General features: G+C 36.1%; 1 protein-coding gene across 10 annotated transcripts in view; it reads right to left on the minus strand.

Annotated features, from left to right (window-relative positions):
- Positions 1–23,917, minus strand: part of LOC118276751 (hemicentin-2) — a 476,616-nt gene that overhangs the window by 414,323 nt on the left and 38,376 nt on the right. For all 10 annotated transcript variants that reach the window (XM_050699980.1, XM_050699976.1, XM_050699979.1 and 7 more), the window contains exon 2: positions 6,767–6,957. In XM_050699980.1, coding sequence (XP_050555937.1) covers positions 6,767–6,839 — 73 coding nt within the window. In that variant the 5' untranslated portion in view covers positions 6,840–6,957. The remainder of the gene's footprint in view (positions 1–6,766; positions 6,958–23,917) is intronic.

Genomic DNA, 23,917 nt, shown 5'->3' on the forward strand with positions numbered 1-23,917 from the left:
GTGTTTAACAAAGGCGTAATAAGATATTTTGGTGTATTGTTTCAGGGCTGTTTCAGCAGGCGCTACAGATCATAAGGCGAGGTAGTAGCGAGGCTATATTCGAGTTTGCAAGTTAAAGGAGTATTAAGATAGTGAGAATGTAAGAAATAAGGTATTTTTTTTAGGGAGGAAAGTCTAATCACTTCTCCTGTCTAGGGTGAGGCGAGAGAGTATCAGAGAGTCTTACTGACTAGAAACTACCCCGTTCCTACGCTTGCTCTTTGAGCCGTGGTAACCCTTAATACTATGCTGAAAAGCGCATCAAAAGCGGTTTAGCCAAACGCGAGATAATTGCGCACAAACATGCATACAGGTCAAACTGAGAACATGCTTTTTTGAAATCGGTTTTAAATAAAATTTTATTAACACAATCACTTAAAACCTATCCTAATATAATTTTTAAACTCATTTAAATAATCTACCAATACTTTTGCCCTCAGTACCTACTCCTCAATAAATAAAATATACATATACGAGTATAGAACACATCCTACGAAAATTGTAATGTTAAATTGGGTAGTCATTTCATAAATTGCATTTGATCTGACCCAGCTACGCCCCGCGGCGCCCCTCGTTTTATTAAATCTGAATATTGCCATTTTAATCATTTGCTATATTATTATTTATATTATATGTATATGTAGATGATGTATTACGACATCAGGGGGGATTTATTTTAAAGTATTTCGCGAGGTTATGAGTTTTGAGTAATGATTTGAATTTGGGATAGAGGCAAGAAGATTTTAACTTTATGTACATTTTATAATTTAAATAAAGTTAAAATCGTTATAAAATAAAGGATAGTCATTCCTTTAGGGCTGCTAGGTTACAATAAATAAAATAAAAAATTGCATTATGTTCTTTAATTCTTTTTTTTTTATTAAAGACCTTGCCCCACACTAGGATTTACTCCTGTGTCGTGGGTACGTTTGCAAACTTACAATTTGACGTACACATGACACCCAGACCCGGAACAACAATGTGTAGATCGCACAAAGAGTTGCAACCAGCTACTGCCCCAATCGTGCTGTTAATTTTTTTTAAAGATAACTATAAAGAAATCCATTTAAACCATTTAGAACTAGTTACTTATATTAAGATAAGATGTAATGAAGCTAGACTTGTTACCATAAACCAACGAGCACTAATCTAAACTACATAATTTTACAGTAAAATTAGATATAATCTAGACTGACAATCTATTATTTATTTCTTTTTTTGTTGACGTTTCAAAAGTATCTTAGAATATGGTTTTATTGGAATCAATGATTTGACTTTTGACTTTGATTTTGACAAAAAGAAACTCCATTCATATTTACCCTATCTAGAAATTAACCCAAGAACTGTTCTTTGTTCTTCAACAAACCACAATACGACACAACCACGATACCTCCTAGAAACTAAAACACAATCCGTATCCACGACATTCTCAAAAAACTAAAAACAACAGACTCGCATCAGTTGACAGATCCAGGCATATCAAAAAGCTAGCCAAACAATAGAACAAAACCTAGACTGGCAACTGAAACTTTAATTAACTGAACGCAACAAAAAGCAACAAAAACTGCAACTACCGTCAGTGTCACTGCAACCTATCTTCAAACGAAGTGAAATAGGATTAGATTGTGCAACTACGGGTTCCGTATTGTTATATTTTTGACAAGTTGTTTTTTTTATTATAAGACTAGATTTCCTCACCATGTTTTTTCTTCACCTTTTGTCAGTGGTGTTTAAATAATCTTAGAATGGACATAAAACTCGGAAAAAGTTACAGCGGACGTCTTAAACCTAAACGACATGGTAAAACTACCGTTTCAATCGTGTTTATATAGGGGACTGGTTTCATATCAAATTCCACGTTTTATTTCTGAGAATCGAAAATGAAACAACAACTCTAGGAAAGATTAAATCAATATTAAAAATTAAATTATTATTTTCCGTGTTTTGTATAGGCCAATAGGCCCCTATGACATACGAGTATAACACAAGTGATGAAGAATGGGTGTACAACTTTACTGTATATTGTATAGCGGCATTACGTGCCCTAATGTGCACCTCTGCCTACCTCTTCGGGGATAAAAGGCAAAACGACGATACGAAAAGAAAACATCAATACAATTCCCTTACAAGCCAATAATAAGATAAAAAGACATAAAAACATCCCCTTACAAATGATAAAAAATCCATAATTTATATTTATACCAAGAAAAATCCTTCAAAAGAAACAAGCTACTTCTATTTTCATTAGCTTTGAAGCAAGTCCATTAAGTTCGACTTAAATACATCAAAAGATATTGCTGAAATGTTAATGGAAACGTTACCTTATTCTTGAAATAATTGTTTGGAAAATTCTTATTATTATTGGAGCTGTAATCGAGTAATCGTTTGTGATTTTGAACGGTATTTAATAATAATATGATAATCTAGAATTGTGTTGTCATAAATCGCTTGATTGTCGGTAACTTCAGTTCTAAACTTGTAACTTTTATGGACGCGTACCAATGGACATTGGTGGCACTGATCTCTCTACTATCAGATAGTCTTTTTTTATCATAACTATCGTGAGAGAGAAAGCTCTACTAGTTTTGAGTCACAGAAGGACTCTACATCATGAGCAGCGTTCGCAGACGCGGTGACGTCGCGCAGCCTACGAGCTACGAAAAGGTTACGAGCCTACGAGAAGGCTGCACAGCCTATTATGAAGAGTCCCTCTGTATTAGGTAGTAATTGAATCTTCAGAAAACCTTTAGAGAACGGTGAGTCACCAATTTAGGGAACAGAGAATAAAGTTCCCTAAGAAAAGAAGGATCCTCCGACCAAGCGAGGTGATCATGACTGGTGGGCTTTCTGCCCAACTGTGATTCGTTGTGCGATGTAGAATTTTTAAGGACGTCATCCATTGATTTGCTCATCGATAGTCTATGTGTGACTTCTGTCATATGTCACTTGTCATGTGTCGTCACAGGACAGAAGATAAAACACACAATACAACATTACTCAACCATATTTTCGCAACCTTAACCCCTACGTATCTCTAAAAGTTCTTGATTCTGTGAACGAACATACACGAACGAGTTGGGTTTAAAATTGAATATCCCTGACGTTAGCTGCGCTGCCCGCACCCCATACATCATGGCGGATCGAGCCAAGCGGAAACTCTGAACTTGATCTAGATTTCTAAAAGGAAAAATAAATAGTTTTTGTAGAACATGGTCTTGATGTGAACATGTTTCTTAAGACTGGATTATTGGTTATGTTTCTGTCATATTTTATGGTATACGGCCGATATGATAAACGAGCCGATGAATCACCTGATGGTAAGCAATTGGCGCCGTCCATGGATACCCGGAATACCAAAAGAGTTACAAGTGTGTTGTCGGCCTTTTAGGAGTTATAAATTTGAGGACTTTTGGGAGTTGGGGAGAGGGATAATTGTACATTCGGCATTCGTACCGAAACATGGCTCTCGTATACTTAAAAACAGATTTGGATGACCTTGGTATAATTTGAATTAACAGTTTACAAGTGTTGATCTTTTAACAACTACAACTGATACAATTTTTAATAAAAAAAAATACAAGTATTGATATAATATTATTGAATAATGGAAAAATCTCGTATCGAAGAGCCTTAGCTTGGAACCTTTGGTCGCTGAACCGACAGAGTAAGTAATTCTAATACTAGAATTGGACGAACAAAAAGGAATTCCTAGTATTAATAATATGGCTTCCCAAAAAGCTTGAATTATATCAATAATTACTTAGTCAATACTTTTATATCTCTACACATCGACATGAAATATCCACGTGTATCCTACAATATCCCCATTCATTTTATTATAACTTTCGTGAGTCATGCTAAATTAATTATTATGTTATCGGCTTACTCAAGTAACTATTTGACGAGTAACTCGACTAGTTTCAAGCCATGCTAGAGGCTCATATTCATGAGCAGCATTCCGCGACACACGACGCGGCGATTGTCGCGCTGCTACTCAGTAGCAATGAATGCTACTCAGTAGAATAAGAGCCTCTAGCATGGGTCGAAACTAGTCGAGTTTCTCGTCAAACAGTTACGTGAGTAAGCTGATAACATAATAATTTCATTTTGGGTTTCCATTGAATTGGTGGCAAACGAGCAAACGAGTAACCTGATGGTAAGCGATCAGCGCCGCCCATGGACACCTGCAACACCAGAGGAGTCACAGGTGCGTGCCGGCATTCACAAAAATGACAAAAAGTCCAAATTCCGAAAAATATGATTTCTTTGTGCTCTGCAGCATAGTGGTAGTTCCGGCAACGCTGCATAGATGGCGACACTAAAAATCCGGGAAAGCTTTTAAGCTCACGTCACTGTGGTTTTGAAGGAACTGATTGGTGGGCGAGTAGACGGGCGGGCAAGCTTTATTGGGCTGAAAAAGCTCTTGTAGCTACTTTTTTGTAGTGTGATAAGAAGAAAATCTGATTTTGATCTTGCGTTCATCATTTTGAGTGTGCGAGTTTTGTTAAAATTCTACACAGTGATAATAAACTTTGTTGCAATGCTTTCAAATTCTCAAAATTTTAACAAATAAATAGGTTTTTTTTGTAATTTTAACCCCACAGCGGTAGGGAGAGGAGCACATAACGGCACGTAATACCACTGTACAATGTAAATACACTTTTGACCATTTGTGTTATAAGTCCCATGTAATAAGGGATGAGTCTATTGCCATATACCGAGCATAATTCCAGACTCTGTGCTACTACTGCGAGAAATTTTCCAAAAACCGAAAAAAAGCCAGTAATACTTTGCCCGACCCGGAAATCGGACTCGAGACCCCTTGCTCTGCAGTCGCACTTGCAACTACTCGACTAACCAGGCAGTCCGACCTATATTATTACAGTTGTATTACAATATTTGATACAATCCCTCTATTCGTTTTCTAGGAACTAGTTGAATTCTGAAATAGGTTTCAACTTACCAGCAAACATTATGCACTAATCAACGGCTCCAATTAACCATTAACCAATTTCCAATACATTCCTTTCCTAATAATTCACGTTACAAACGTAATTTCCAAATTTCAACCGCAAAGAGCACTTGAGCGTTCACCCGTCCGGAGCTGCGGACTACCTAGCTGGGTTACCGGAGCTCCGGCTCGAAAAGCAGGAGTAGGAACGGGGTGGTTTTTAGTCAGTAAGAGTTTGACACTCCCTCTCGCCTCGCCTAAGGCAGGAGAAGTCTTGGAGGCTACCTCGTTGGCCGAGTGAGATTCCCGGGTCGGGCGAAGTATTACTGGGCATTTTTCGGTTTTTCGAAAATTTCTCAGTAGTAGCATGGAGTCTGGAAATGTGCCCGGTATATGGCAATAGGCTCACCCCCTTTTACATGGGACTTACAACATAAGTTGTGAAATGTGGGTGGACATTGGCATTATGTGCAATAATATGCACCTCTGCCTACCCCTTCGGGGATAAAGGCGTGACGTTACACAAAAAAAGCGTTCTCCCGCCCGTTTGCCCGTCGGTTTGCCCACCCGTTTACCCGCACTTTTGCCCGCACTAGGCGTAAGTCCACCTTACCTGTGTCAGTTTTGTTGCAAACTGTAGTATGTTCAATAATTCACTTTTGACTTTATGACTTGTGAGGTATTTTTAAATGTAGGGTGATGTTTATGTGATACAGTGTGTTTAGTGATTTACCGTACTCAGAGTTATTTAATGGTTACTTAATCCTGTTCTCAGCAATTGTTTTCTATACAAAATCGTTACTAAGGAATACTTTAAATAATCATTAAATGTCTCTAATTCGACAGTTAGTACTTCACATTCTACTTTTTAGGAGCAAACCACAGTTTCAATAGAGACAAGCACATTGACCTCTACAACCTATCAAAATTCAACACAATTTGAACCATATCACTTATTCATAAAGTGTATTATCTATCTATTAAAACTCATTTCTAGACACGTTTTACAAATCAAATATTTATATTAAACACTACTCAATATTATACACGCTTTGAAACATTTAATTCATGAAATATTTTGTCAGATAGTTTCGACATACTTTTGTGAGTCAATGCCATCAAATTTGTAGGTCTGTGTACTCTAGCATTCTGTATTTATTTGATTAAACTATTTTGTGAATAATATTTTGAAATGATAGTTGTATCAATTATTTTGAGTTTGTATTTATTTTTGAATCAGACGTTTAGTGTAATGTGTACTTATGCATTCGATTGTGCGAAGCGATATGAGACATTAGGGAGTGCTCTCAAAATATGCGGGCTGAAGTGGCAATGGGCAGGCCACGTCGCTCAGAGGACTGATAGCCGCTGGGCCAGGAAGGTTACCGAGTGGCGGTTGCGGACCGGAAGACGCAGCGTGGGCAGACCTCCCACTAGGTGGACCGACAACATCGTCAGAGTGGCGGGGAGCCAGTGGATGCAGGTGGCGGCTTGTCGCTCTACGTGGAGGACTAAGGGGGAGGCCTTTGTTCAGCAGTGGACGTCTCTCGGCTGATGGTGATGATGAAATATATTCGATTACCAAAAAAAAAATATATTCGATATTTATCTAAACCTACCAAAAAATATATGATATCACAAAAAAGAGATTATTCTCTTAAGAGAATGCATCATTTTTCTTTATGTCATATTATACAACTGAAATATGACATTAAACAGTCTATAAAAGACAACATTTTACTCAAACTGTAACAAAAACAATAAGAAACAACTCACCTCTTTCAGCAGCGGCACGTCCGCCCCCGATGACAGCCAAGACGAGAATGATCAAAATTGATTTCAGCGCCATCTCGTGCCAGTTTCACTAATCACACCATTACCACTACACAATACACTATTATTTTACTAACACAACACTCAATTACTACTTAATACATATTAAGTCGATTTTCATTCGGATTTATAACCTGAAAAGAAAAAAAAAACATTTAATACACATTTGAAAAATGTTGTATAATTTCATGAATGAATTGATTCAATTTAATGAAACAATGTGATCGGTAATTAAAATTGTGTCACAGAGGGAATTTCGTATTTTATTAATTGTAATATTGTGAAAATAATATAAATCTTTGTTTATTTTATGTGTTTGGGTTTATTTGCGAGTCCGCTCGGCTCAAATATTTTCATTTTTGCCATCAATATAAAATACAATGCAAAGTTTAAACAATAAAAAATTAATTTAAAAAAAACTAATGATAACTTCGCTGATTAGAGATCGTAATTAAAAAAACAGGTTTATTTTAGAGAACTGCTGCTCGTTCAAATATGACATCAACTTCACGAATGGTGTAGGAATGGTTAAAGTCAAAGTTAAAATTATTAATTTCAAATAGACCGGGAAAGCACTTTTGAACGTCAAAGCAACTACTTCAATATTAAAAAAAAAACTAAGTGTCTGTCTGTCGATCAGTCCTCTAGTGAAGCTATTTGCTCTTTCCAAAGTGTAGATTCCAATGGAGAAGAACGAGCAAGAAACTCCATAGGTTGATCCAATGGTCACAGAAAGACTACTACACTGTCGTCATTACACGGCTTCATCCAACCAACATGACTTTTTAATTTCACAAAGTTTTACCGTTAACAATCCAATTAATGAAGTAATAATTACAGAGCTGAATTTTTCAGTAATTGTCGGTTGATTGGCCTCTGAAACGTATTTCTGTATGTCCAACTTTTGTAGCGTCAATTAACATGGGTTAACCAACTTATATTTACTGATATAAATATTGTAAATGATAATAAATACTTTGGTATAATTGACGAAAATTTTTTTTATTGAAATAATTACATTTTATGTGTAAAATATAATACAATAATTATTAAAATACTATGTCATTGACTTATTTACGCTACTGAGTCACCACGTCTTGTCATGAATATGAGCCTCTAGCATGGCTTGAAACTAGTCGAGTTCCTCGTTAAACAGTTACGTGAGTGAACCGATAACATAATAATTAATTTAGCATGTCTCACGAAAGTTTTAATAAAATTACATTTAATTACCTCATTGGTCGCCGTGCTTTACAACACGAGTCAAACAAGAGGTCTTGGTTTCGATTATTGGGTCAGACTTTATTTACCACTACGGGTAATTTTTCAGTCTTTTCTACACACATTATAATTCAACAAGGAGTAAACTCATTCATACCAATCCATTCAAAAAAACTATTTATTTTTAGAGAACGAAACTGACGTCATAATGCGTTTACAAATTATGCACAAGAAAAAATCTCTTTTCTCCTTGATCTAATTTAAAATACCGCAAAAAACCCGCTTCATGAAACAACGCAGCACCGATGTTTAGTTTCACCCAAATGCAATGTATTAATAGAATTTTTATTTTCGCAAATACAAACGGCTTACTCATCTATTGACCTCAATCTTTGAAATTCATGATAGTTATATTACGTAATGATATTTATATTTTAGGTTGAGTAACGTGCTATTGAGTTTTCATAATTGTTTCTAGACATCGCATATTTTGCAGGTCTGGTTCCGTGTTTGTTTAAAGTATGACTGAGCGCCCGATTAGCTGAAAGTCTGAAATGGAACTATTTATCTTTCTACTTGCTTTAGCTAGCCCACGTGTTATTCCAGGCTATAAAATCTCCACCACAGATGGGACCCAGTAGGGCTAATGCCGACCTGGAGCTGCGGACTATCTAGCGGGTTACCGGGATTCCAGCTCGAAAAGCAGGAGTAGGAACAGAGTGGTTTTTAGTCATTAAAAGTCTGATTACTTCTTCACGCCTCACATAAGGCAGAAGAAGCCGTTGGATCTCTCTCCTTAAAAAATGGGTATAAAATCTATAAATCTCAATGCCAAAATTCATTCAGATCCGTTCAGTATTTTTTACGTTAAAGACTAACAAACATCGACACATCTGCACAAGCTGTAATTGAATTGGTAAGCAAAACTCAACCTTAACCTATATTGAAATAAAGACCTAAAAACAAACTTTCTAGCAAAACTCAAGCAATTACATATTACCAAGGCCCATGTTTATGAGTTGTTGGCATCGAAATCAAACACAGACGGTGTTTCTGTTAAATAACACAATAGTACTAGCCGTGGCACTATGCCAGACCCTCTTACATTACAATGAAGTCATTTCCCTTTGTGCAATCTTATAATGATCACCAAAATAATTGGTTCGCAAAGCTACGTGTTTGTATCGACGATAGGAAATCGGTGTTTTATTTATTACTAGCTGAAGCTGCGAACTATTCAGCGGGTTTACCGGGGCTCCGGCTCGAAAAGCAGGAGTGGGAGCGGGTTGGTTTTTAGTCAGTAAGAGTCTGATACTCCCTCTCGCCCCGCACAAGGTGGGAGAAGTCATTGGATGATTTCAAAAAGAAAGGCTGGCCCAGCAAACTTCGTTCTGCTTCAAACATATTTTCTTCACCTTTTAAATCTTCCCTGAACAAATGATTTAAGACTGACATTTGCCAAATCGGTCCAGCTATTCTCGAGTTTTAGCGAGACTAACGAACAGCAATTGATTTTTATTCATAGAGATATGATATTCTAGTTTGATCAGATATTTTTATTAACCTTGCGCTCTGCTATTTAAGAGCCACATTGTATCAAAATACTATTATCAGATTGATAAAGGATTCCCAAATGAAATGAATGTCAAACAGATGAGGTCCTAGAAAATTCTAAATGCAAATGTTTCACCAGAGACATGCTCCGCCCCAGAATATTTTCACCTCGTAGACTGATTACAAATAAAAAAGAATAAAAAACATATCCATAAATCTCGAGATTATCGTGTTTAAAAATAAGTGCTCTATTCAGTATTAAATTCCATCTCTAGTATTTGCATAGCACATTGAATGAGTGCTATCAATATTCTCAAACATTAGCATTCTCATTTATCAGTGGACCTAAAATAGCTCCCTGAGGAACTCTCTCTATTTATAGTGCACAACTGCGTCAGTTAGTCCAACTACCATATAAATTTTAGTGCAATGCTATTCCGTGAGCGTTCTGTTTCGTTATACGATATAAGATAGATATATGAGATAGCGGCCAAACGTCGACCCATTAAATGTAAAAAAAAAAAAAAAAAAAAAAAAAAAATAAAAGTTGGAAAGTTAGCGTATAAACTTATTGATTCAAAACGTTTAATGCTGATGGAAGGTGATCGAATGCTTAATAGGATTCAGAGAATATTTATATACAATGTAGGCAGAAACAAATTGTGTTATCATATAATTATTAGGTTCAAAGTTTCATGTATATCAGTGGTTCTCAAACGGTGGTCCGCAATAGACAGTAACTAGTCCGCGAAATGAAAAAGTAATGGATACACAAGACTATGTCCATTAAATACTACAGTTAAAACTCAAATTACTTTATATCAAAGGAGCAACTAAGTCCAAAGTCATTATTTTTATAAGTGAATGCGAAAATCAGGATGTAGGACCACATGAAAAAAGTAATAGTAGGAGTGCTCCTTAACTTAACAAGAATTATAAAAGCGGCCTTTAACCAGGAAAAGCTTGGAAACCGCTGTATTACATCAATGCTATTAGTAGTCTCATGCACTGAAAAAATGCTAGTGCTGTAACTAAAGCAATTTCCAGACTATCTGGAAAATAACTACAACATCCCAATAACGGCTAACATCATTCAACCCATTATCTTTAAGAAGCAGACAACAGGATGTAAGACGAATATAACTACTGAAATAAACTAGTCTTTTTTTAAAGGAAATCATCTAATGACTTCTCCGGCCTTGGGCGAGGCGAGAGAGAGTGTCAGTCTCTTACTGACTAAAAACTACCTCATTCCTTCTCCTGCATTGAGGCGGAGCCCCGGTAATCTAGGCGCCTGCTTTATTTCAACGAAAAACGAAGTTTCGTCCGAAACTTCGCAGATTGCATACTACAATTATTATTCTATTTATTGCGAACTCTTGTGAACAAAAATGAACAAATGAAATTAAGATAAATAAATAGGTTTTGATATGAAATTAAAAATAAAACGTTATTTTAAGTAATTCTATTAGTAAACCAATAAAACCTACGGCCGAAGATAAAACGAAACTTCGGATTCGAGAACCGGAGTAGGCCCCCTGTTACGTTTTCCGCAGCTTCCGGACAAATAGACTAGTCTAGACTTCAATTACGTACTGTAACTCCACCCAATACGAACAATTCACAGAATCTGACTTACAATTACTAACCTAAAAACGTCACTGAAGAGATTGGAAAAAAAAAGATAGAAAATAGACAAGCGATTGTTTCTGGAGCGTCGTGGCATGCAGAAGTCTATATATATCGTACCGCAACACTTTGGTTCCGTTAACAGAAATAAACTGTGCAGACTAAACTATTTCTGTTTGAGCCAGATACGCGAATATGAAGTTGATTAGCGTTATCGTTGCGTGAGAGGATCAGTCTCGTCGAATTATTACTTTTTACTTTCTTTCCTGACAAAATAACTTTTAATTTGAAGCACTAGTTACACAAGCCCATAAAAAGTTTGTCGGTACATTTGAGAAACTAGGATTTTGTCCTGTGTCCCGATACAAAACTTAGATAAACATTGTACCTATCTATTGACTCTAACAAACATTAAAATCACTCTGTTTAGTAGGTAACTGGCGCGATTTTAATTTAAAAAATAGTTTCGTAAAAACAAAGAAATTATGGTTAAAAAATTATGCTCGACCGGAGTGATACTACGGCCTCACAGAAAACCGATGTGAAGTTTGGATACCAGAGGCCCAATTACCCCGCTTCACAATCCCTGATTCCCCAATAATCATTAAAATCCTAACCCCTAAAAGTCCGGCAACACACTTGTAACGCCTCTAGTGTTTTGGGTGGGCGGCGGCGATTGCAAAGTTCAGGAAAACTGTTCTCAAATACCAAGACAATCATAATAAATTTTTTGACATAGCTGAACAAAATTGGCTAGACGAGTATGTAACAAAACATATAACTACCGTAAAACGAATTACATGAAAAAACATTGTATCATTATCTTCAAAAAAGGAAATAAAAGAGACATGTTTTCGTTCATGGAGGAGGTAATAAAAAAACGTCAGCTGTAGTATTGTTAGCGTCCTTCAACTTGGTACCTAGTTAATGGTTGGAGCAGTTTAGCTGTGATGACAGTTTTACTTGGAAAAATAAGTACCATATCTATCGTGGTTATGTTTGCTACATTTTGTATGATCAGACGGCTTTCGTGTGAGTTTGTTTTACATTTCGATCTCGTTAAACGTAGAACAAATTCTTTTTTATGGTATAAGTCGGTAGATGAGCAGACGGATCATCTGATGGTAAGCAAGCGCTGGCGTCTATGGACACCCGAAACTCTAGAGGCGTTACAAGTGCGTTGCTGGCCTTTTAGGGGTTAGGGATTTAATGGTAATTGGGCCACCTCACTCAAAAAACGAAACATAATGCAAGCGTTGTTTCACGTCAGTTTTCTGTGAGGCCGTGGTATCACTCCGGTCGCCGGCGCATAAGCCATCAGAAGTCGAAGAACTTGACCTTGCAATTCTCAAAGGTGGTGTACTTACTTATTTTATTTGTCTTGTTATGACATTAGATCAAGTGGTTTAATAAACTAGACTCAACTACGACCTGCCGTCAGCTTCGCCCGTGTCCAGTAGGATAAACAGTAACTTATGTGTTATTTAAGATTATAATCTAACCCTATCCCAAATTTCATACCGATCCCTTCAACAATTTAGACGTGATTGAGTAAGAAACATACACGTAAACTCACAAACTTTCGTATTTATAATATTAAATAAGATAGTAATATCTTAGGCTATAATCTATTTCTATGCCACATTTCATCGAAATTCATAGACCTTGTCTCACAAACTTTAGATAGAATTCAAATAATAATTTACCTAATCCATAGATTGGATCTTAAACTTTACTTTGGATAAATAATAATTATTATTATATACATACATAGAGTTACTATCTGATTGAGCTACTGTGAGAGATTTCAAAGCAGTTCTTTCAAATACCAAAAGATTTATTTAAAAGACATCTCATTCCAGTAGGGCTACTCCTGTTCTCTAATGCGAAGTTCAAATACCAAAAGATTTATTTAAAACACATCTCATTCCAGTAGGGCTACTCCAGTTCTCGAATGCGAAGTGTCGTTTAATCTTCGGCCGTAGGTTTTATTAATTTACTAATAGAATTACTTAAAATAACGTTTTATTTTTTATTTCATGTCAACATCTATTTATTTATCTTCATTTAATTCGTTAATTTTTGTTCACGAAAGTTCGCAATAAATAGAAATGTAGTATGCAATCTGCTAAGTTTTTTCGTTCGTTGAATTATAGTAGGCCTCCAGGGTTCACTGATATAAAACAAGCAGAACAGCATACATACAGCTCAGTAAAATTAGAATGCCTTAACCTTGAGTTTAGAAGTCAAAATATTGTAGTTTAATTGTTGACTGTGGGAAAATTCTCAGCTATACTTTGGTGACTAATACACATTAATTCTTACAGTGATACGTGTGACAGTGGTTTGGTAACGGTGAGTCAGAAACTTAAGCCCAGGATACATCATCATGAGCTGCGGACTACCTAGCGGATTACCGGGGTTCCGGCTCAAAGCAGGAGAAGGGACGGGGTGGTTTTTAGTCAGTAAGAGTCTGACACTCCCTCCTGCCTCACCCAAGGCGGGAGAAATAATTGGATGAATTTCCCCCCTCAAAAAAAAAGTGGCCACTGTTGACCAAAGCCTCTTCTCACATGGAGAAGGTTTGACCATTAATCACCATGCTTGCTCAATGCGGCTCAATCCTCCAAGCATCTCTGTCCTCTGCGGTTGAAGGTTGTGAAACTGTCAGGCCGGTGAGGATTTTTACAGCATCTAGTCAACGGGTTGGTGACCAACAACCACCAGGTTTTCCAGATCGCAATATGACCAAAATAGGTTAGTATTCGTTGCAAGTATATGATGGACAGCCTCGTAGTAATTCCGATATACTAGAGAATAGAGTCGTTGGTATGACAAGCGGTCCAAGGAATACGAAGCATGCGTCTCCAGCACCTCATTTCATCTCACATACAAATCATAGAAGAATTTCGGGATTATATAAAAATTGCTTTAGTGAAGGAGCCAAACTGACGAAACGTTGCAGAAAATCCAGTCAGATGAGAAAAATATAGATCTAAACTTCTGTTTTCCAGGCAGATCAGAAATAGGTAACAAATAAGGAGATTAATTCTAGTATTTCTATGTAATCTAAATCTGTCTCATAAATACCTACAAAAATATTTGTGGTTAGTTGTTTGTTTGGGTTATCGTAAAAATAATATTTTGATGTTTTGGTCTAGTTTCGACCGATAATTCTCAAAAATAAGGTATTAGAGCACTCAGATAGATTTTGATGTATTTTCTAAACACAAATTCCTAGTAATGACACAATGTGGGCAATAACTTAGTTACTTTCAGGGGTTTTTTTAAATCATAATTCTTAGTAATACCACAGTCTAGTCTCAATCTTTTTGCTTGACCTAAGATCGTAGGTAGATTATTTGTCTCCTATAACAGTGAAATTTATAAAATATCTGGTAAATATTGAGTCCATGTCTACTACAAAAAATGTCCTACTTGTTTTGGTCATGGTGGTAAATCTAACTCGACTAGTCCACTACGAGAGAGATATTATAGTGCACAAAGCATGTACGCAAACAGTGCACTCTCTGTTCGGAGCTGCGGACTACCTAGCAGGTTTACCGGGGCTTCGGCTCGAAAAGCAGGAGTAGGAACGGGGTGGTTTTTAGTCAGTAAGAGTCTGACACTCCCTCTCGCATTACCTTAGGTGGAAAAAGTCATTGAATGATTTCCCCCTAAAAAAAGCACCCTCTGTTCCGTTAATCTCTTAAAATATTACAATTATCAGAGAGCGCTGCTGTACAGTTTCGATCAAATGTGTCGTTTGTTTATAAGCTCTCATACCCACAAGAAGAGTGGAAGTGGTAAAATATATCTGCCATCACCAGACGGATATTGCGTTAACCCATATTATAATTATATAATAATCTTCAATGAATTAGATCTACCTGACTGATTTCACTAAACTCCGGAAATTTCCTCCAAGCCAGATCTGCCAAGGGATCCTTGAATATTATAAGCCTCATGCATTGTTTATTAATTGGAGTTGCGATACAATTATGCTAAGATTATACGGGTTCGTATAATCGGGAAATCTGGATAGCAGTTTAAAATTGTAGAATTTATATTCTAAGTTTTATTGCCCCTAGAAAAACACGGATCCGGGTTTTCTACACTTCTACACTTACATATAAAACTGAAAAGTTTGTTGGTTTGTTTGAACGCGCTAATCTTCGGATCTACTAGTGTGATTTGAATAATTCTTTTTGTGTTGGATATCACATTTATTGAAGAAGGTTATAGGTTATAAAATATCATGCTATGAGCAGGAGGTGCCGAGCAGAGGAGGTAATATTGTAAAATCCAACAGCACTTACTAAATTACTGATCTCATTATTTCGACTCACTAAATTTTTCGCAATAAGCCTAGGTATAAGTGGCAACTGCTGACCAAAGACCTCTTCTCGCACAGAGAACATTTGAGCATTAATCACCACGCTTGCTCAATGCGGGTTGACGATTTCAAACTTATAACCAGTTTCCTCACGATGTTTTCCTTCATCTTTAGTGAGTGGTGTCGAAATAACCTTTATTTATTTAACTGATCCATTTTCCTTACCTTTTCGGTTATCAGAAGTAGTCCACCACTTAACATACCCATTTCTAAGTATTATAACTATAATATTCACTCCAGTATTCAGTTAAGTTTAGTTCAAGATGCAGGAAGCCATAATATTATTTTATGTTAAACCGTTGAACCATTGCATTCAGTCCGACTGCAGCCTTAAATAAACTGGTTGTGGTTGCCATGGTAACCGATAAACGTTGAATTTTAATTAATTATATTTATTAAAGTGATACCATGTTTATCCTCCAAAGGGGTAGGCAGGGCTAAAGGCTGCCTAATGCTTCGAGAGTCAAAAGATATTACGTTATTTTGATATCAGAAGAATTAATCTTACTATCTTAATATTGTTTATAAAGTGTTTATGCGTTTGTGTGTATATTTGTTAGTCAATCACGTTAAAACGACTGAAGTTATCGGAATGAAATTTGGAACGCCTCTGGGTAGATTATGGTTTGTAATAACACAAACAATACTTTTTATCTCACGAGAATGCAGGCAAAGCCGCTGGCAGAAGCTAGTATAGATATGATATATATATATATATTAGGCACAAAATACAACATCTTTTTAAAATTAAATACTTAACATGTAAAGACAGGCTTCTTTTTACTCGCAGGAATATCGCGGGCAAAAAAAATTGCTAGCTGAATCTAGGTGTAGATAAGACATCGATGAGACTATTGCAAACGTTTCAACATTGTCTCTGCCTACCCTCATAGGAGAGAGGCGTAAGGTTATGTATGTATGTTTTTAAAAAAAATAAAATCACTAACTGCAAATATAATACAGTAACCAGGTAATTAAGTAGCTCAGCAAGTCTTTGTGAATTAATAATAAAATAAAATTATTAATTACACTTATTAATTTAAGTCTAATAGGCGATGAGTAATGGATATAGTCACTGCGACACTCTTTGTACATTAATTTAAATATATTTTGAAAATACAGGTAACAAAGTTGTACCAAAAAAGGGTAAAATTGTTAAAAAAAAAAACAATTTCTGCTGCTTAGTTAGTCGAATTGTCGCAAGTGCAACCGCCGGACAACAGGTACCTGGTTCAATTCCCGGGTGGAGCAAAGTATTACTGAGCTTTTTTCGGCTTATCGAACATTTATCAGTAGTAGCACGGAGTCTAGAATTATGCCCAGTATATGCCAATAGACTCATACTCTATTAAATTGGACTTATAACATAAATGGTGAAAAGTGGGTGTACATTGTACAATGGCATTACGTGCCATAGTGCACCTCAGAATCACCACCCTTTGGTATAAAAGGCGTGACGATACAATACGATATGAATTTTTGGTGTCTAGTCCCAGCAATTATTAAGTTTATTTCTGTTTTTGAAACAAACTGTGCTCAGAGCTCCAGATGCTGTGCTATTATTACTTAGAGGTTTTCGGTAACACAAAAAAATATCCAATAATACTTTGTTAGACCCGTAAATCTAACTAAATAATCTCGACAAACGCTATGCCACCCCATCAATAATGCATCTTTACTTATTTCATGAAATCATATTCCAAATTCCAACTAACCGACTGAAAAATAAAAATCCTAAACCAATAAACCTATGCACGAACAAAATAGATATCAACTCGACATTCACTATAGACCAAAAGCATTTTCTCTCTTGTCTTCACTTCAAAAACCAAAGAATTTTGGAATTCGTCGCTCGTTTCACACAGACCTCAAAGGCAGTCAAGTCAATATATCCCATTCTTTGGGACACGTTGACTGTGTGCGGTTTTACCCACCAGCCTTTGAGCTTACCCACTTTGTTTGAATAAATTAACTTTTATTGAATTTTTTCTTGATTTTTCTCCAACATGTAAGCGACATTTATTCACGTTTGTGAATTGAAAAGCCCTGTTTTGTGGAACGAACATTTTTTATTACAAGTCGTTTGATTGGTTCGGTTTTTTTTGGTATTTTTTCTGTTTGTATGGCTTTTTTTAATGTTTGAGCTGATTGTGTACTCTGAAAGTTCTTTTTTTGAGTTTTATTCTTAAATTAAACAAGCTAACAGGCGATATGTTATGATAATTTAACTACATAGAGCTATAATTTCTTCAACATTTTACCATTATTAGCCATACGTACGTAGTTTTAAATCAGTAAGAGTCTGACACTCTCTCACCTCGGCTAAGGTGGGAGAAGTTATTGCATGATTGATGTCTCCCTCAAAAAAAAAACTAAATACATAGTTTCATATCTTATATGTTTCCAAACAGGCAGCAACACAACAATAAGTAGTTACTACTACAAAAATTTAGTCTACCGAGAACTTGTACCATGTAAAATTAAGTTCGTCCATCTAATCTGGGACACATTCGTGTCTCAGAGAAACTATTCGCGGTCTCAAGTCATTATATGTAGACCTAAACTATTTCCAGCATTACTTGGTACTCGTATGTAGGCTGAACTGGAAGATTGGCTCAGTCTGATGTATGTATCGCGGTATTTTGATTGCAAAGTTTTGAACTGAGCTAGAGGTCTGATTTGGTTTGAGGCTGTAGCCTCACACAACACACAAAATATAATTTTCTAATTTTTTAAGAGAAAAGAATAGTCATGTTAGGGATCTAAATGAATTTACAAGTTTGAACAAAGTTTGACTTAAACTGTTCATTTCTAAAATCTGAGCACCTCAATAATATGCTCCTTATTAACATCACATGTTTATGTAACTGCAAGAGTTATTATAGTTCTTAACCACGTACAACGAAAACTACCATAATCTTAAAAATCAACATCACCAATTCACACCAAACAGAATTCAACCCTCTCCCTTCACAATTACGTCTCAAATCCAACGACGAACTATAACAAACAGGCATAGCTTGATAGTGTCTTGACGCCATGAATTGCTACCATGGACATACAAGTATGGCCACCACGTGACACTGTGACACAGGTTTAGAAACAAAAGACAGAGGCATGACCACAGGAGCAAACGGGTCGACGTTCGAACTATTGTTTAGAATCGAGACCAATCTATGTTATGAGAATTGGTTTCTATTCACTTTGGAGACAAGACTGTTGCGTTGCTGGAATTTCTAGATTCTGGTACAGAATATTCATTGAAGGTTGTGTTGATTTTTTTTAGAAGTATTGGTTTTGAAAATGGATATGGAATTTTAAATGTGATAGCAAGAAATATGCTTCGAGTTTTGTGGTTAAGAATCTTAAAATAGAAATGTCTCGCAGCCAAATCGAAATGGAAACTCATATTTAGTAGTTGCATTTAGAACTATTACTACATACTCAGTTACAAAAAAGGAGGGGTTTACTATAATCGCCACGCTTGGCAGACAGGTTATTGGACAGAGTTGGAGATTGCATTTTAAAAGTTTTTTTTATGGCATAATGTTTTATATCACCTGATGGTAAGCAGTCGCCGCCGCCTATAGACAACCGAAACATTAAAGGCATTATGGGGGCTAGGAATGTAAGGGTTGTTAGACAATCGGGGATTGTGAAGGGGGGTAACAGCCTCCGATAACCTCACTCACACAAGGAATTTATCAGAAAGCTCAATTACCTAGTCTCAATCATACGTATAGTCTCTTAGTTACCTCTTACGATACTCAATAGACAAATAGGAACACCTATTAAAAAGAAATATAATTTACCCAGCAACGACAAAATACCAGTACACATTATAAGCAAAAATTAGTCCACATTAAAAAAAGGTCTTACTAAGTGAATACCTAAAGGTGAATAACATTCGTGGGTCGCACCTGGCCTCCTCACCCCTCAGAGGTAAGAAGCGTGACGTCACGATAGTTTGAATACCGATGTATGGTATAAGGAATTATTATTTATGTATAACTAAATTAGTGGAGAGTTTTCGATGTTAATTGTCTAGCAGTAATGAAACCTTACTCTGGAATTGACTAAGAGTATTGAACTCCATAAGACCTTTATTGTGTATGTATATGTATGAACCTATGGTTAACAAAAACGTCAACGACACGCCTTTTATCCCCGAAGGGGCGTAGGCAGAGGTGCACATTATCACACGTAATGCCGCTATACAATTAACGCCCACTTTTCACCATTTCTGTTTATAAGTCCCATGTAATAGGGGGTGAGCTACTCAGCTCACACAAAGAACTATTGGGCTTTTTTCAGTTTTTGCTTGCTCACCGATATTACATGCGACTTACAACACGAATGGTAAAAAAAATGAATATTATGACTATACATTGCAGTGGAATTGCGTACCGTAATGTGCACCTCTGCTTACCCCATCGGGGATTAAACGCGTAACATTACCAAGTTACCATTTTTCTCTGACTCAATATTAACCAAACGACTTATATAATAATCCGACACCGACCAAATTGCATTAAGTTCAAAAACTCACCCCTTATCCCAATAAATAAAAACATTACACCAATTTCTAAACCAAAATTCAAAATGACTTATTTTACAATACCATCAATCACATTGCCACCACGAAAATAGGTAAAATTTTACCCTGTAACACGAAAAAGGGGGGTAGCATTTCATCGTTACCCCACTTCCAAGTGTTACCTCCGAACCTGGGGGCCTATTCTAATTTAACGAAAAACAAAATTTCGGACGAAACTTCACAGATTGCATACTACAATTATTCTATTTATTGCGAACTTTCGTGAACAAAAATGAACGAATGAAATGAAGATAAATAAATATTTTATATGACTGCACGTTTGGTGCGATGACTGGGCGACCGGCTACCGTGTAACGTCTATCAGGTTCGATTCCCGCACGGAGCAATTAATTGTGTGATCCACGAATTGTTGTTTCGGGTCTGGGTGTCATGTGTATGTGAACTTGTATGTTTGTAAACGCACCCACGACACAGGGCAAAATCCTAGTGTGGGGCAACGTTTTAAAAAAAGAAAAAGAATAAAAAATTGATATGATATTAAAAATAAAACGTTATTTTAAGTAATTTCATTAGTAAATAAATAAAACCTACGGTCGAAATTTAAACGAAACTTCGGATTCGAGAACCGGAGTAGGCCCCCTGTTTCCGTCATAATTGTACAACAGATTATAAATTAACCTAGGTGGCTTAATTAACTGCTGCCTTTGCCAAGGGGAGACATGATTTCGGGATATTCTCTTTATACGTAGTTGATGAATGGTATAATTGAATGAAATGTTTCGGTGAATTAAATTGGAGAGTACCGCTTTTTTTTATTCAAAGAAAGAAAGTTTTTAATTGTGTGTTTGTAGTTTAATATTTGATTTAATTCACTATATTAAGCGAAATGAATATTCAATTGATAAAATTCATTAGCATAATTACACACATTTTTCCCAATATCGATAAAATGGTATAATTATATTTACCCCATCCACAACATAAATACTTTTAGTATTTATATAATCCCAAATATCTATTATCGTGATTCAAAATCAAACACATAATTCACAATCAAAAATAAGCTATTATACAGGACTTATAACACATATGGAGAAAATTGGGTGTATATTGTATAGCGATATTACGTGCCGTAATGTGCATTTCTGCCTACGTCATCAGGGCTAAAAGGCGTAACGTTGCATTAATTCAAAATCAAACATAAAACGTACTCAACACAAAAAATAACAATACATACATTATAATTTTTACCCAAACATCCATATAATATATTATATCCAATTTCACCCCAAAAATCGAACCATATATTATATTTTTTACCCAAACATCCATATATATCCAATTTAACCCCAAAATCCATGGTAACCCTACAACCCACCATGTACTCAGCAAACTGTCACTTACACAAAGTTAACTGAAGCTGGTATAACACAACAATGGAATTACGATTGTCCAACCAATTACCATTTGTATGTAACATGAAACAGAAGGCCTATGTATAACGGAGTTTTGTAACAGCTACAGTAGTAATTATACTTCTGGTCTTTGTTTGTTTATTGACGCGTTCTTCGCAAGGAAGGTTGCTGATTAAAGGGGTTAGGGATTAAGAAATAAGGTGGTAGATTTGTGATGGCAAAATTAAAAATATCGTGACGCCGTTTATCTCCGAATAGGTGCACATTATGGCATGTAATGCCGCTGTACAAAATAGGTAGACACACTTTTAACAATTTATAATTATTATAAGTCTCTTGTAATAGGTGTTGGGCCTATACAACATAAACACCCATACACTGAGCATATTTTCAGCCTTCGTGTTACTACTGAGAGATTTTGGAAAAGCCGAAAAAGCCCAGCCATACTTCGCCCGACCCAAGAATCGGACCCAAGACCTAAGGTAATTATTAAGTATTTTTCATTTCTTTAAAAAGTTAAGCGTTTACAGACTCACATCGTATGCGTCGTACGCATTCCGTATGACGTCAATACGCATCGCACGAAAGCATGCGGTCCGTACGATGCGGATCAGTGGACGCAATTATATGAGTTTCTATACACGACAAACTAAAATCCGTTGCGTGCGATGCGCACGATGCGGGCCTGTGGACGCTTACCTTAATACACCGTCACTATACATGGCAAAAAGTCCAATAATACTTTACCCACGCCGCAGTACTATGTAGTCAAATTATGACAGTAGAGTGTCCAGCATTATGACAGTCTTACCCTACGGCATGTTACTTAATCCAACCGCCATTTTGCTTAGAGCTTTCCTTAGTACGATATTTATTTGATAAATTGTTGCCATTTCTTTCTCTGGTATATATTTTACCAGGCGTTTGATAACGGCAGAGTAGAATATTTGTGTTACCACTCCTATTCTTCAAGTCTTTTATTTTGAGGGGGGGGGGAATCATCCTATGTCTTCTCCCGCCTTGGGTGAGACGAGAGGGAGTGTCAGAATCCGTCTGACTAAAGACCATATAAAACCATTGATGGTCTTATAAATACAATTTTTAAATTGATTAACATAAGAAAATATTTTTATGAATAAAAAAACTTGTTACTTAAACAAAGTAATGTCGTTTTCAACTACTAACCATAATTTGACTATAAGCTTACCTATCAAATAATTATCATAATGAACAAGTTATTATTGTCAAATATGGATTATTATAGATAGTCAAACATTATGTTTTTCAATAAAAACAAGAGACTTCACAATCGTTTTAATTAATCGTGGAACAAGCAAACATTATGTATTAAACTAAAGGCAATAATATTAAATTTTAATAGTATGCTAGTAGGTATACCTACATTGATCTATTTCAGTCCTCGGAATATAATCAACTAGTTAGAACAGCAACTGTGAAGCAATGCTCTCTGATAAACCCATGAAGCAAGTACAAAGAGGAGATGCCATAATGTGATTGTGCACTGTGACGCAAAAAAAAAACGGCCCTGCTCAAATATATGATAAGTAAAAACGTGTAGATAGGTTATAAGTGCTCAGAAAGTGGCACATTAAAATGTGGACAATTAGTATGAGACGGTTGGATGGAAAATAGAGAAGAGCATGGTTTATTGCGTCTCGCGCTCCTCGTAAAGTGACACATATTTATGTTAAAGCGAAATCCAGTTATGACATCTCCTCTTTGTATTTCCTTCATGAACAAACCTAGACCTTTTAAACTGAGATCGAACTTGTCTGCCAAGCATGGAGATTATAGGCAACGAGGATCCTATTTTAAGTAAACCTATTATATTTTGGAAACCAGTTGTCAAATTCACCATCTACTTAGTAATTCCAAGTCATCGCTTCCGACTACCGGACTAACAAACCAGTCAGTATAAACTGATGAAATATGTAAACACAGGAAACTGGCCCATCGCCTATAAACATTACAGTTTAGATTCATTTGCATTCGCCCACGGAATTCTACGAACATTATGACACGATGTAAATTGATATTATGAGCAACGGAATTCTTGGAATATAGTAAAGGACGCCCTTGTCTCTATTGCCAAATATTAGCTCCAATTCTTGATGGTACCTTGTCTTCAAACCTACTCAAAAAGAGCTTCATCTGGTGTTGCGAGTTTTGCTTTGGAGAGAGCGAGGATTGCTTTTTTTTCATGATGATAATAGCGACGCGCCCCAGCTTCGCATGGGTGCAATGGTGATATATTATGCATGTATTATACATAAAAATCTTCCTCTTGAATCACTCTATCT

Source organism: Spodoptera frugiperda, chromosome 17, assembly GCF_023101765.2.
Source record: "Spodoptera frugiperda isolate SF20-4 chromosome 17, AGI-APGP_CSIRO_Sfru_2.0, whole genome shotgun sequence".
NCBI lineage: Eukaryota > Metazoa > Arthropoda > Insecta > Lepidoptera > Noctuidae > Spodoptera > Spodoptera frugiperda.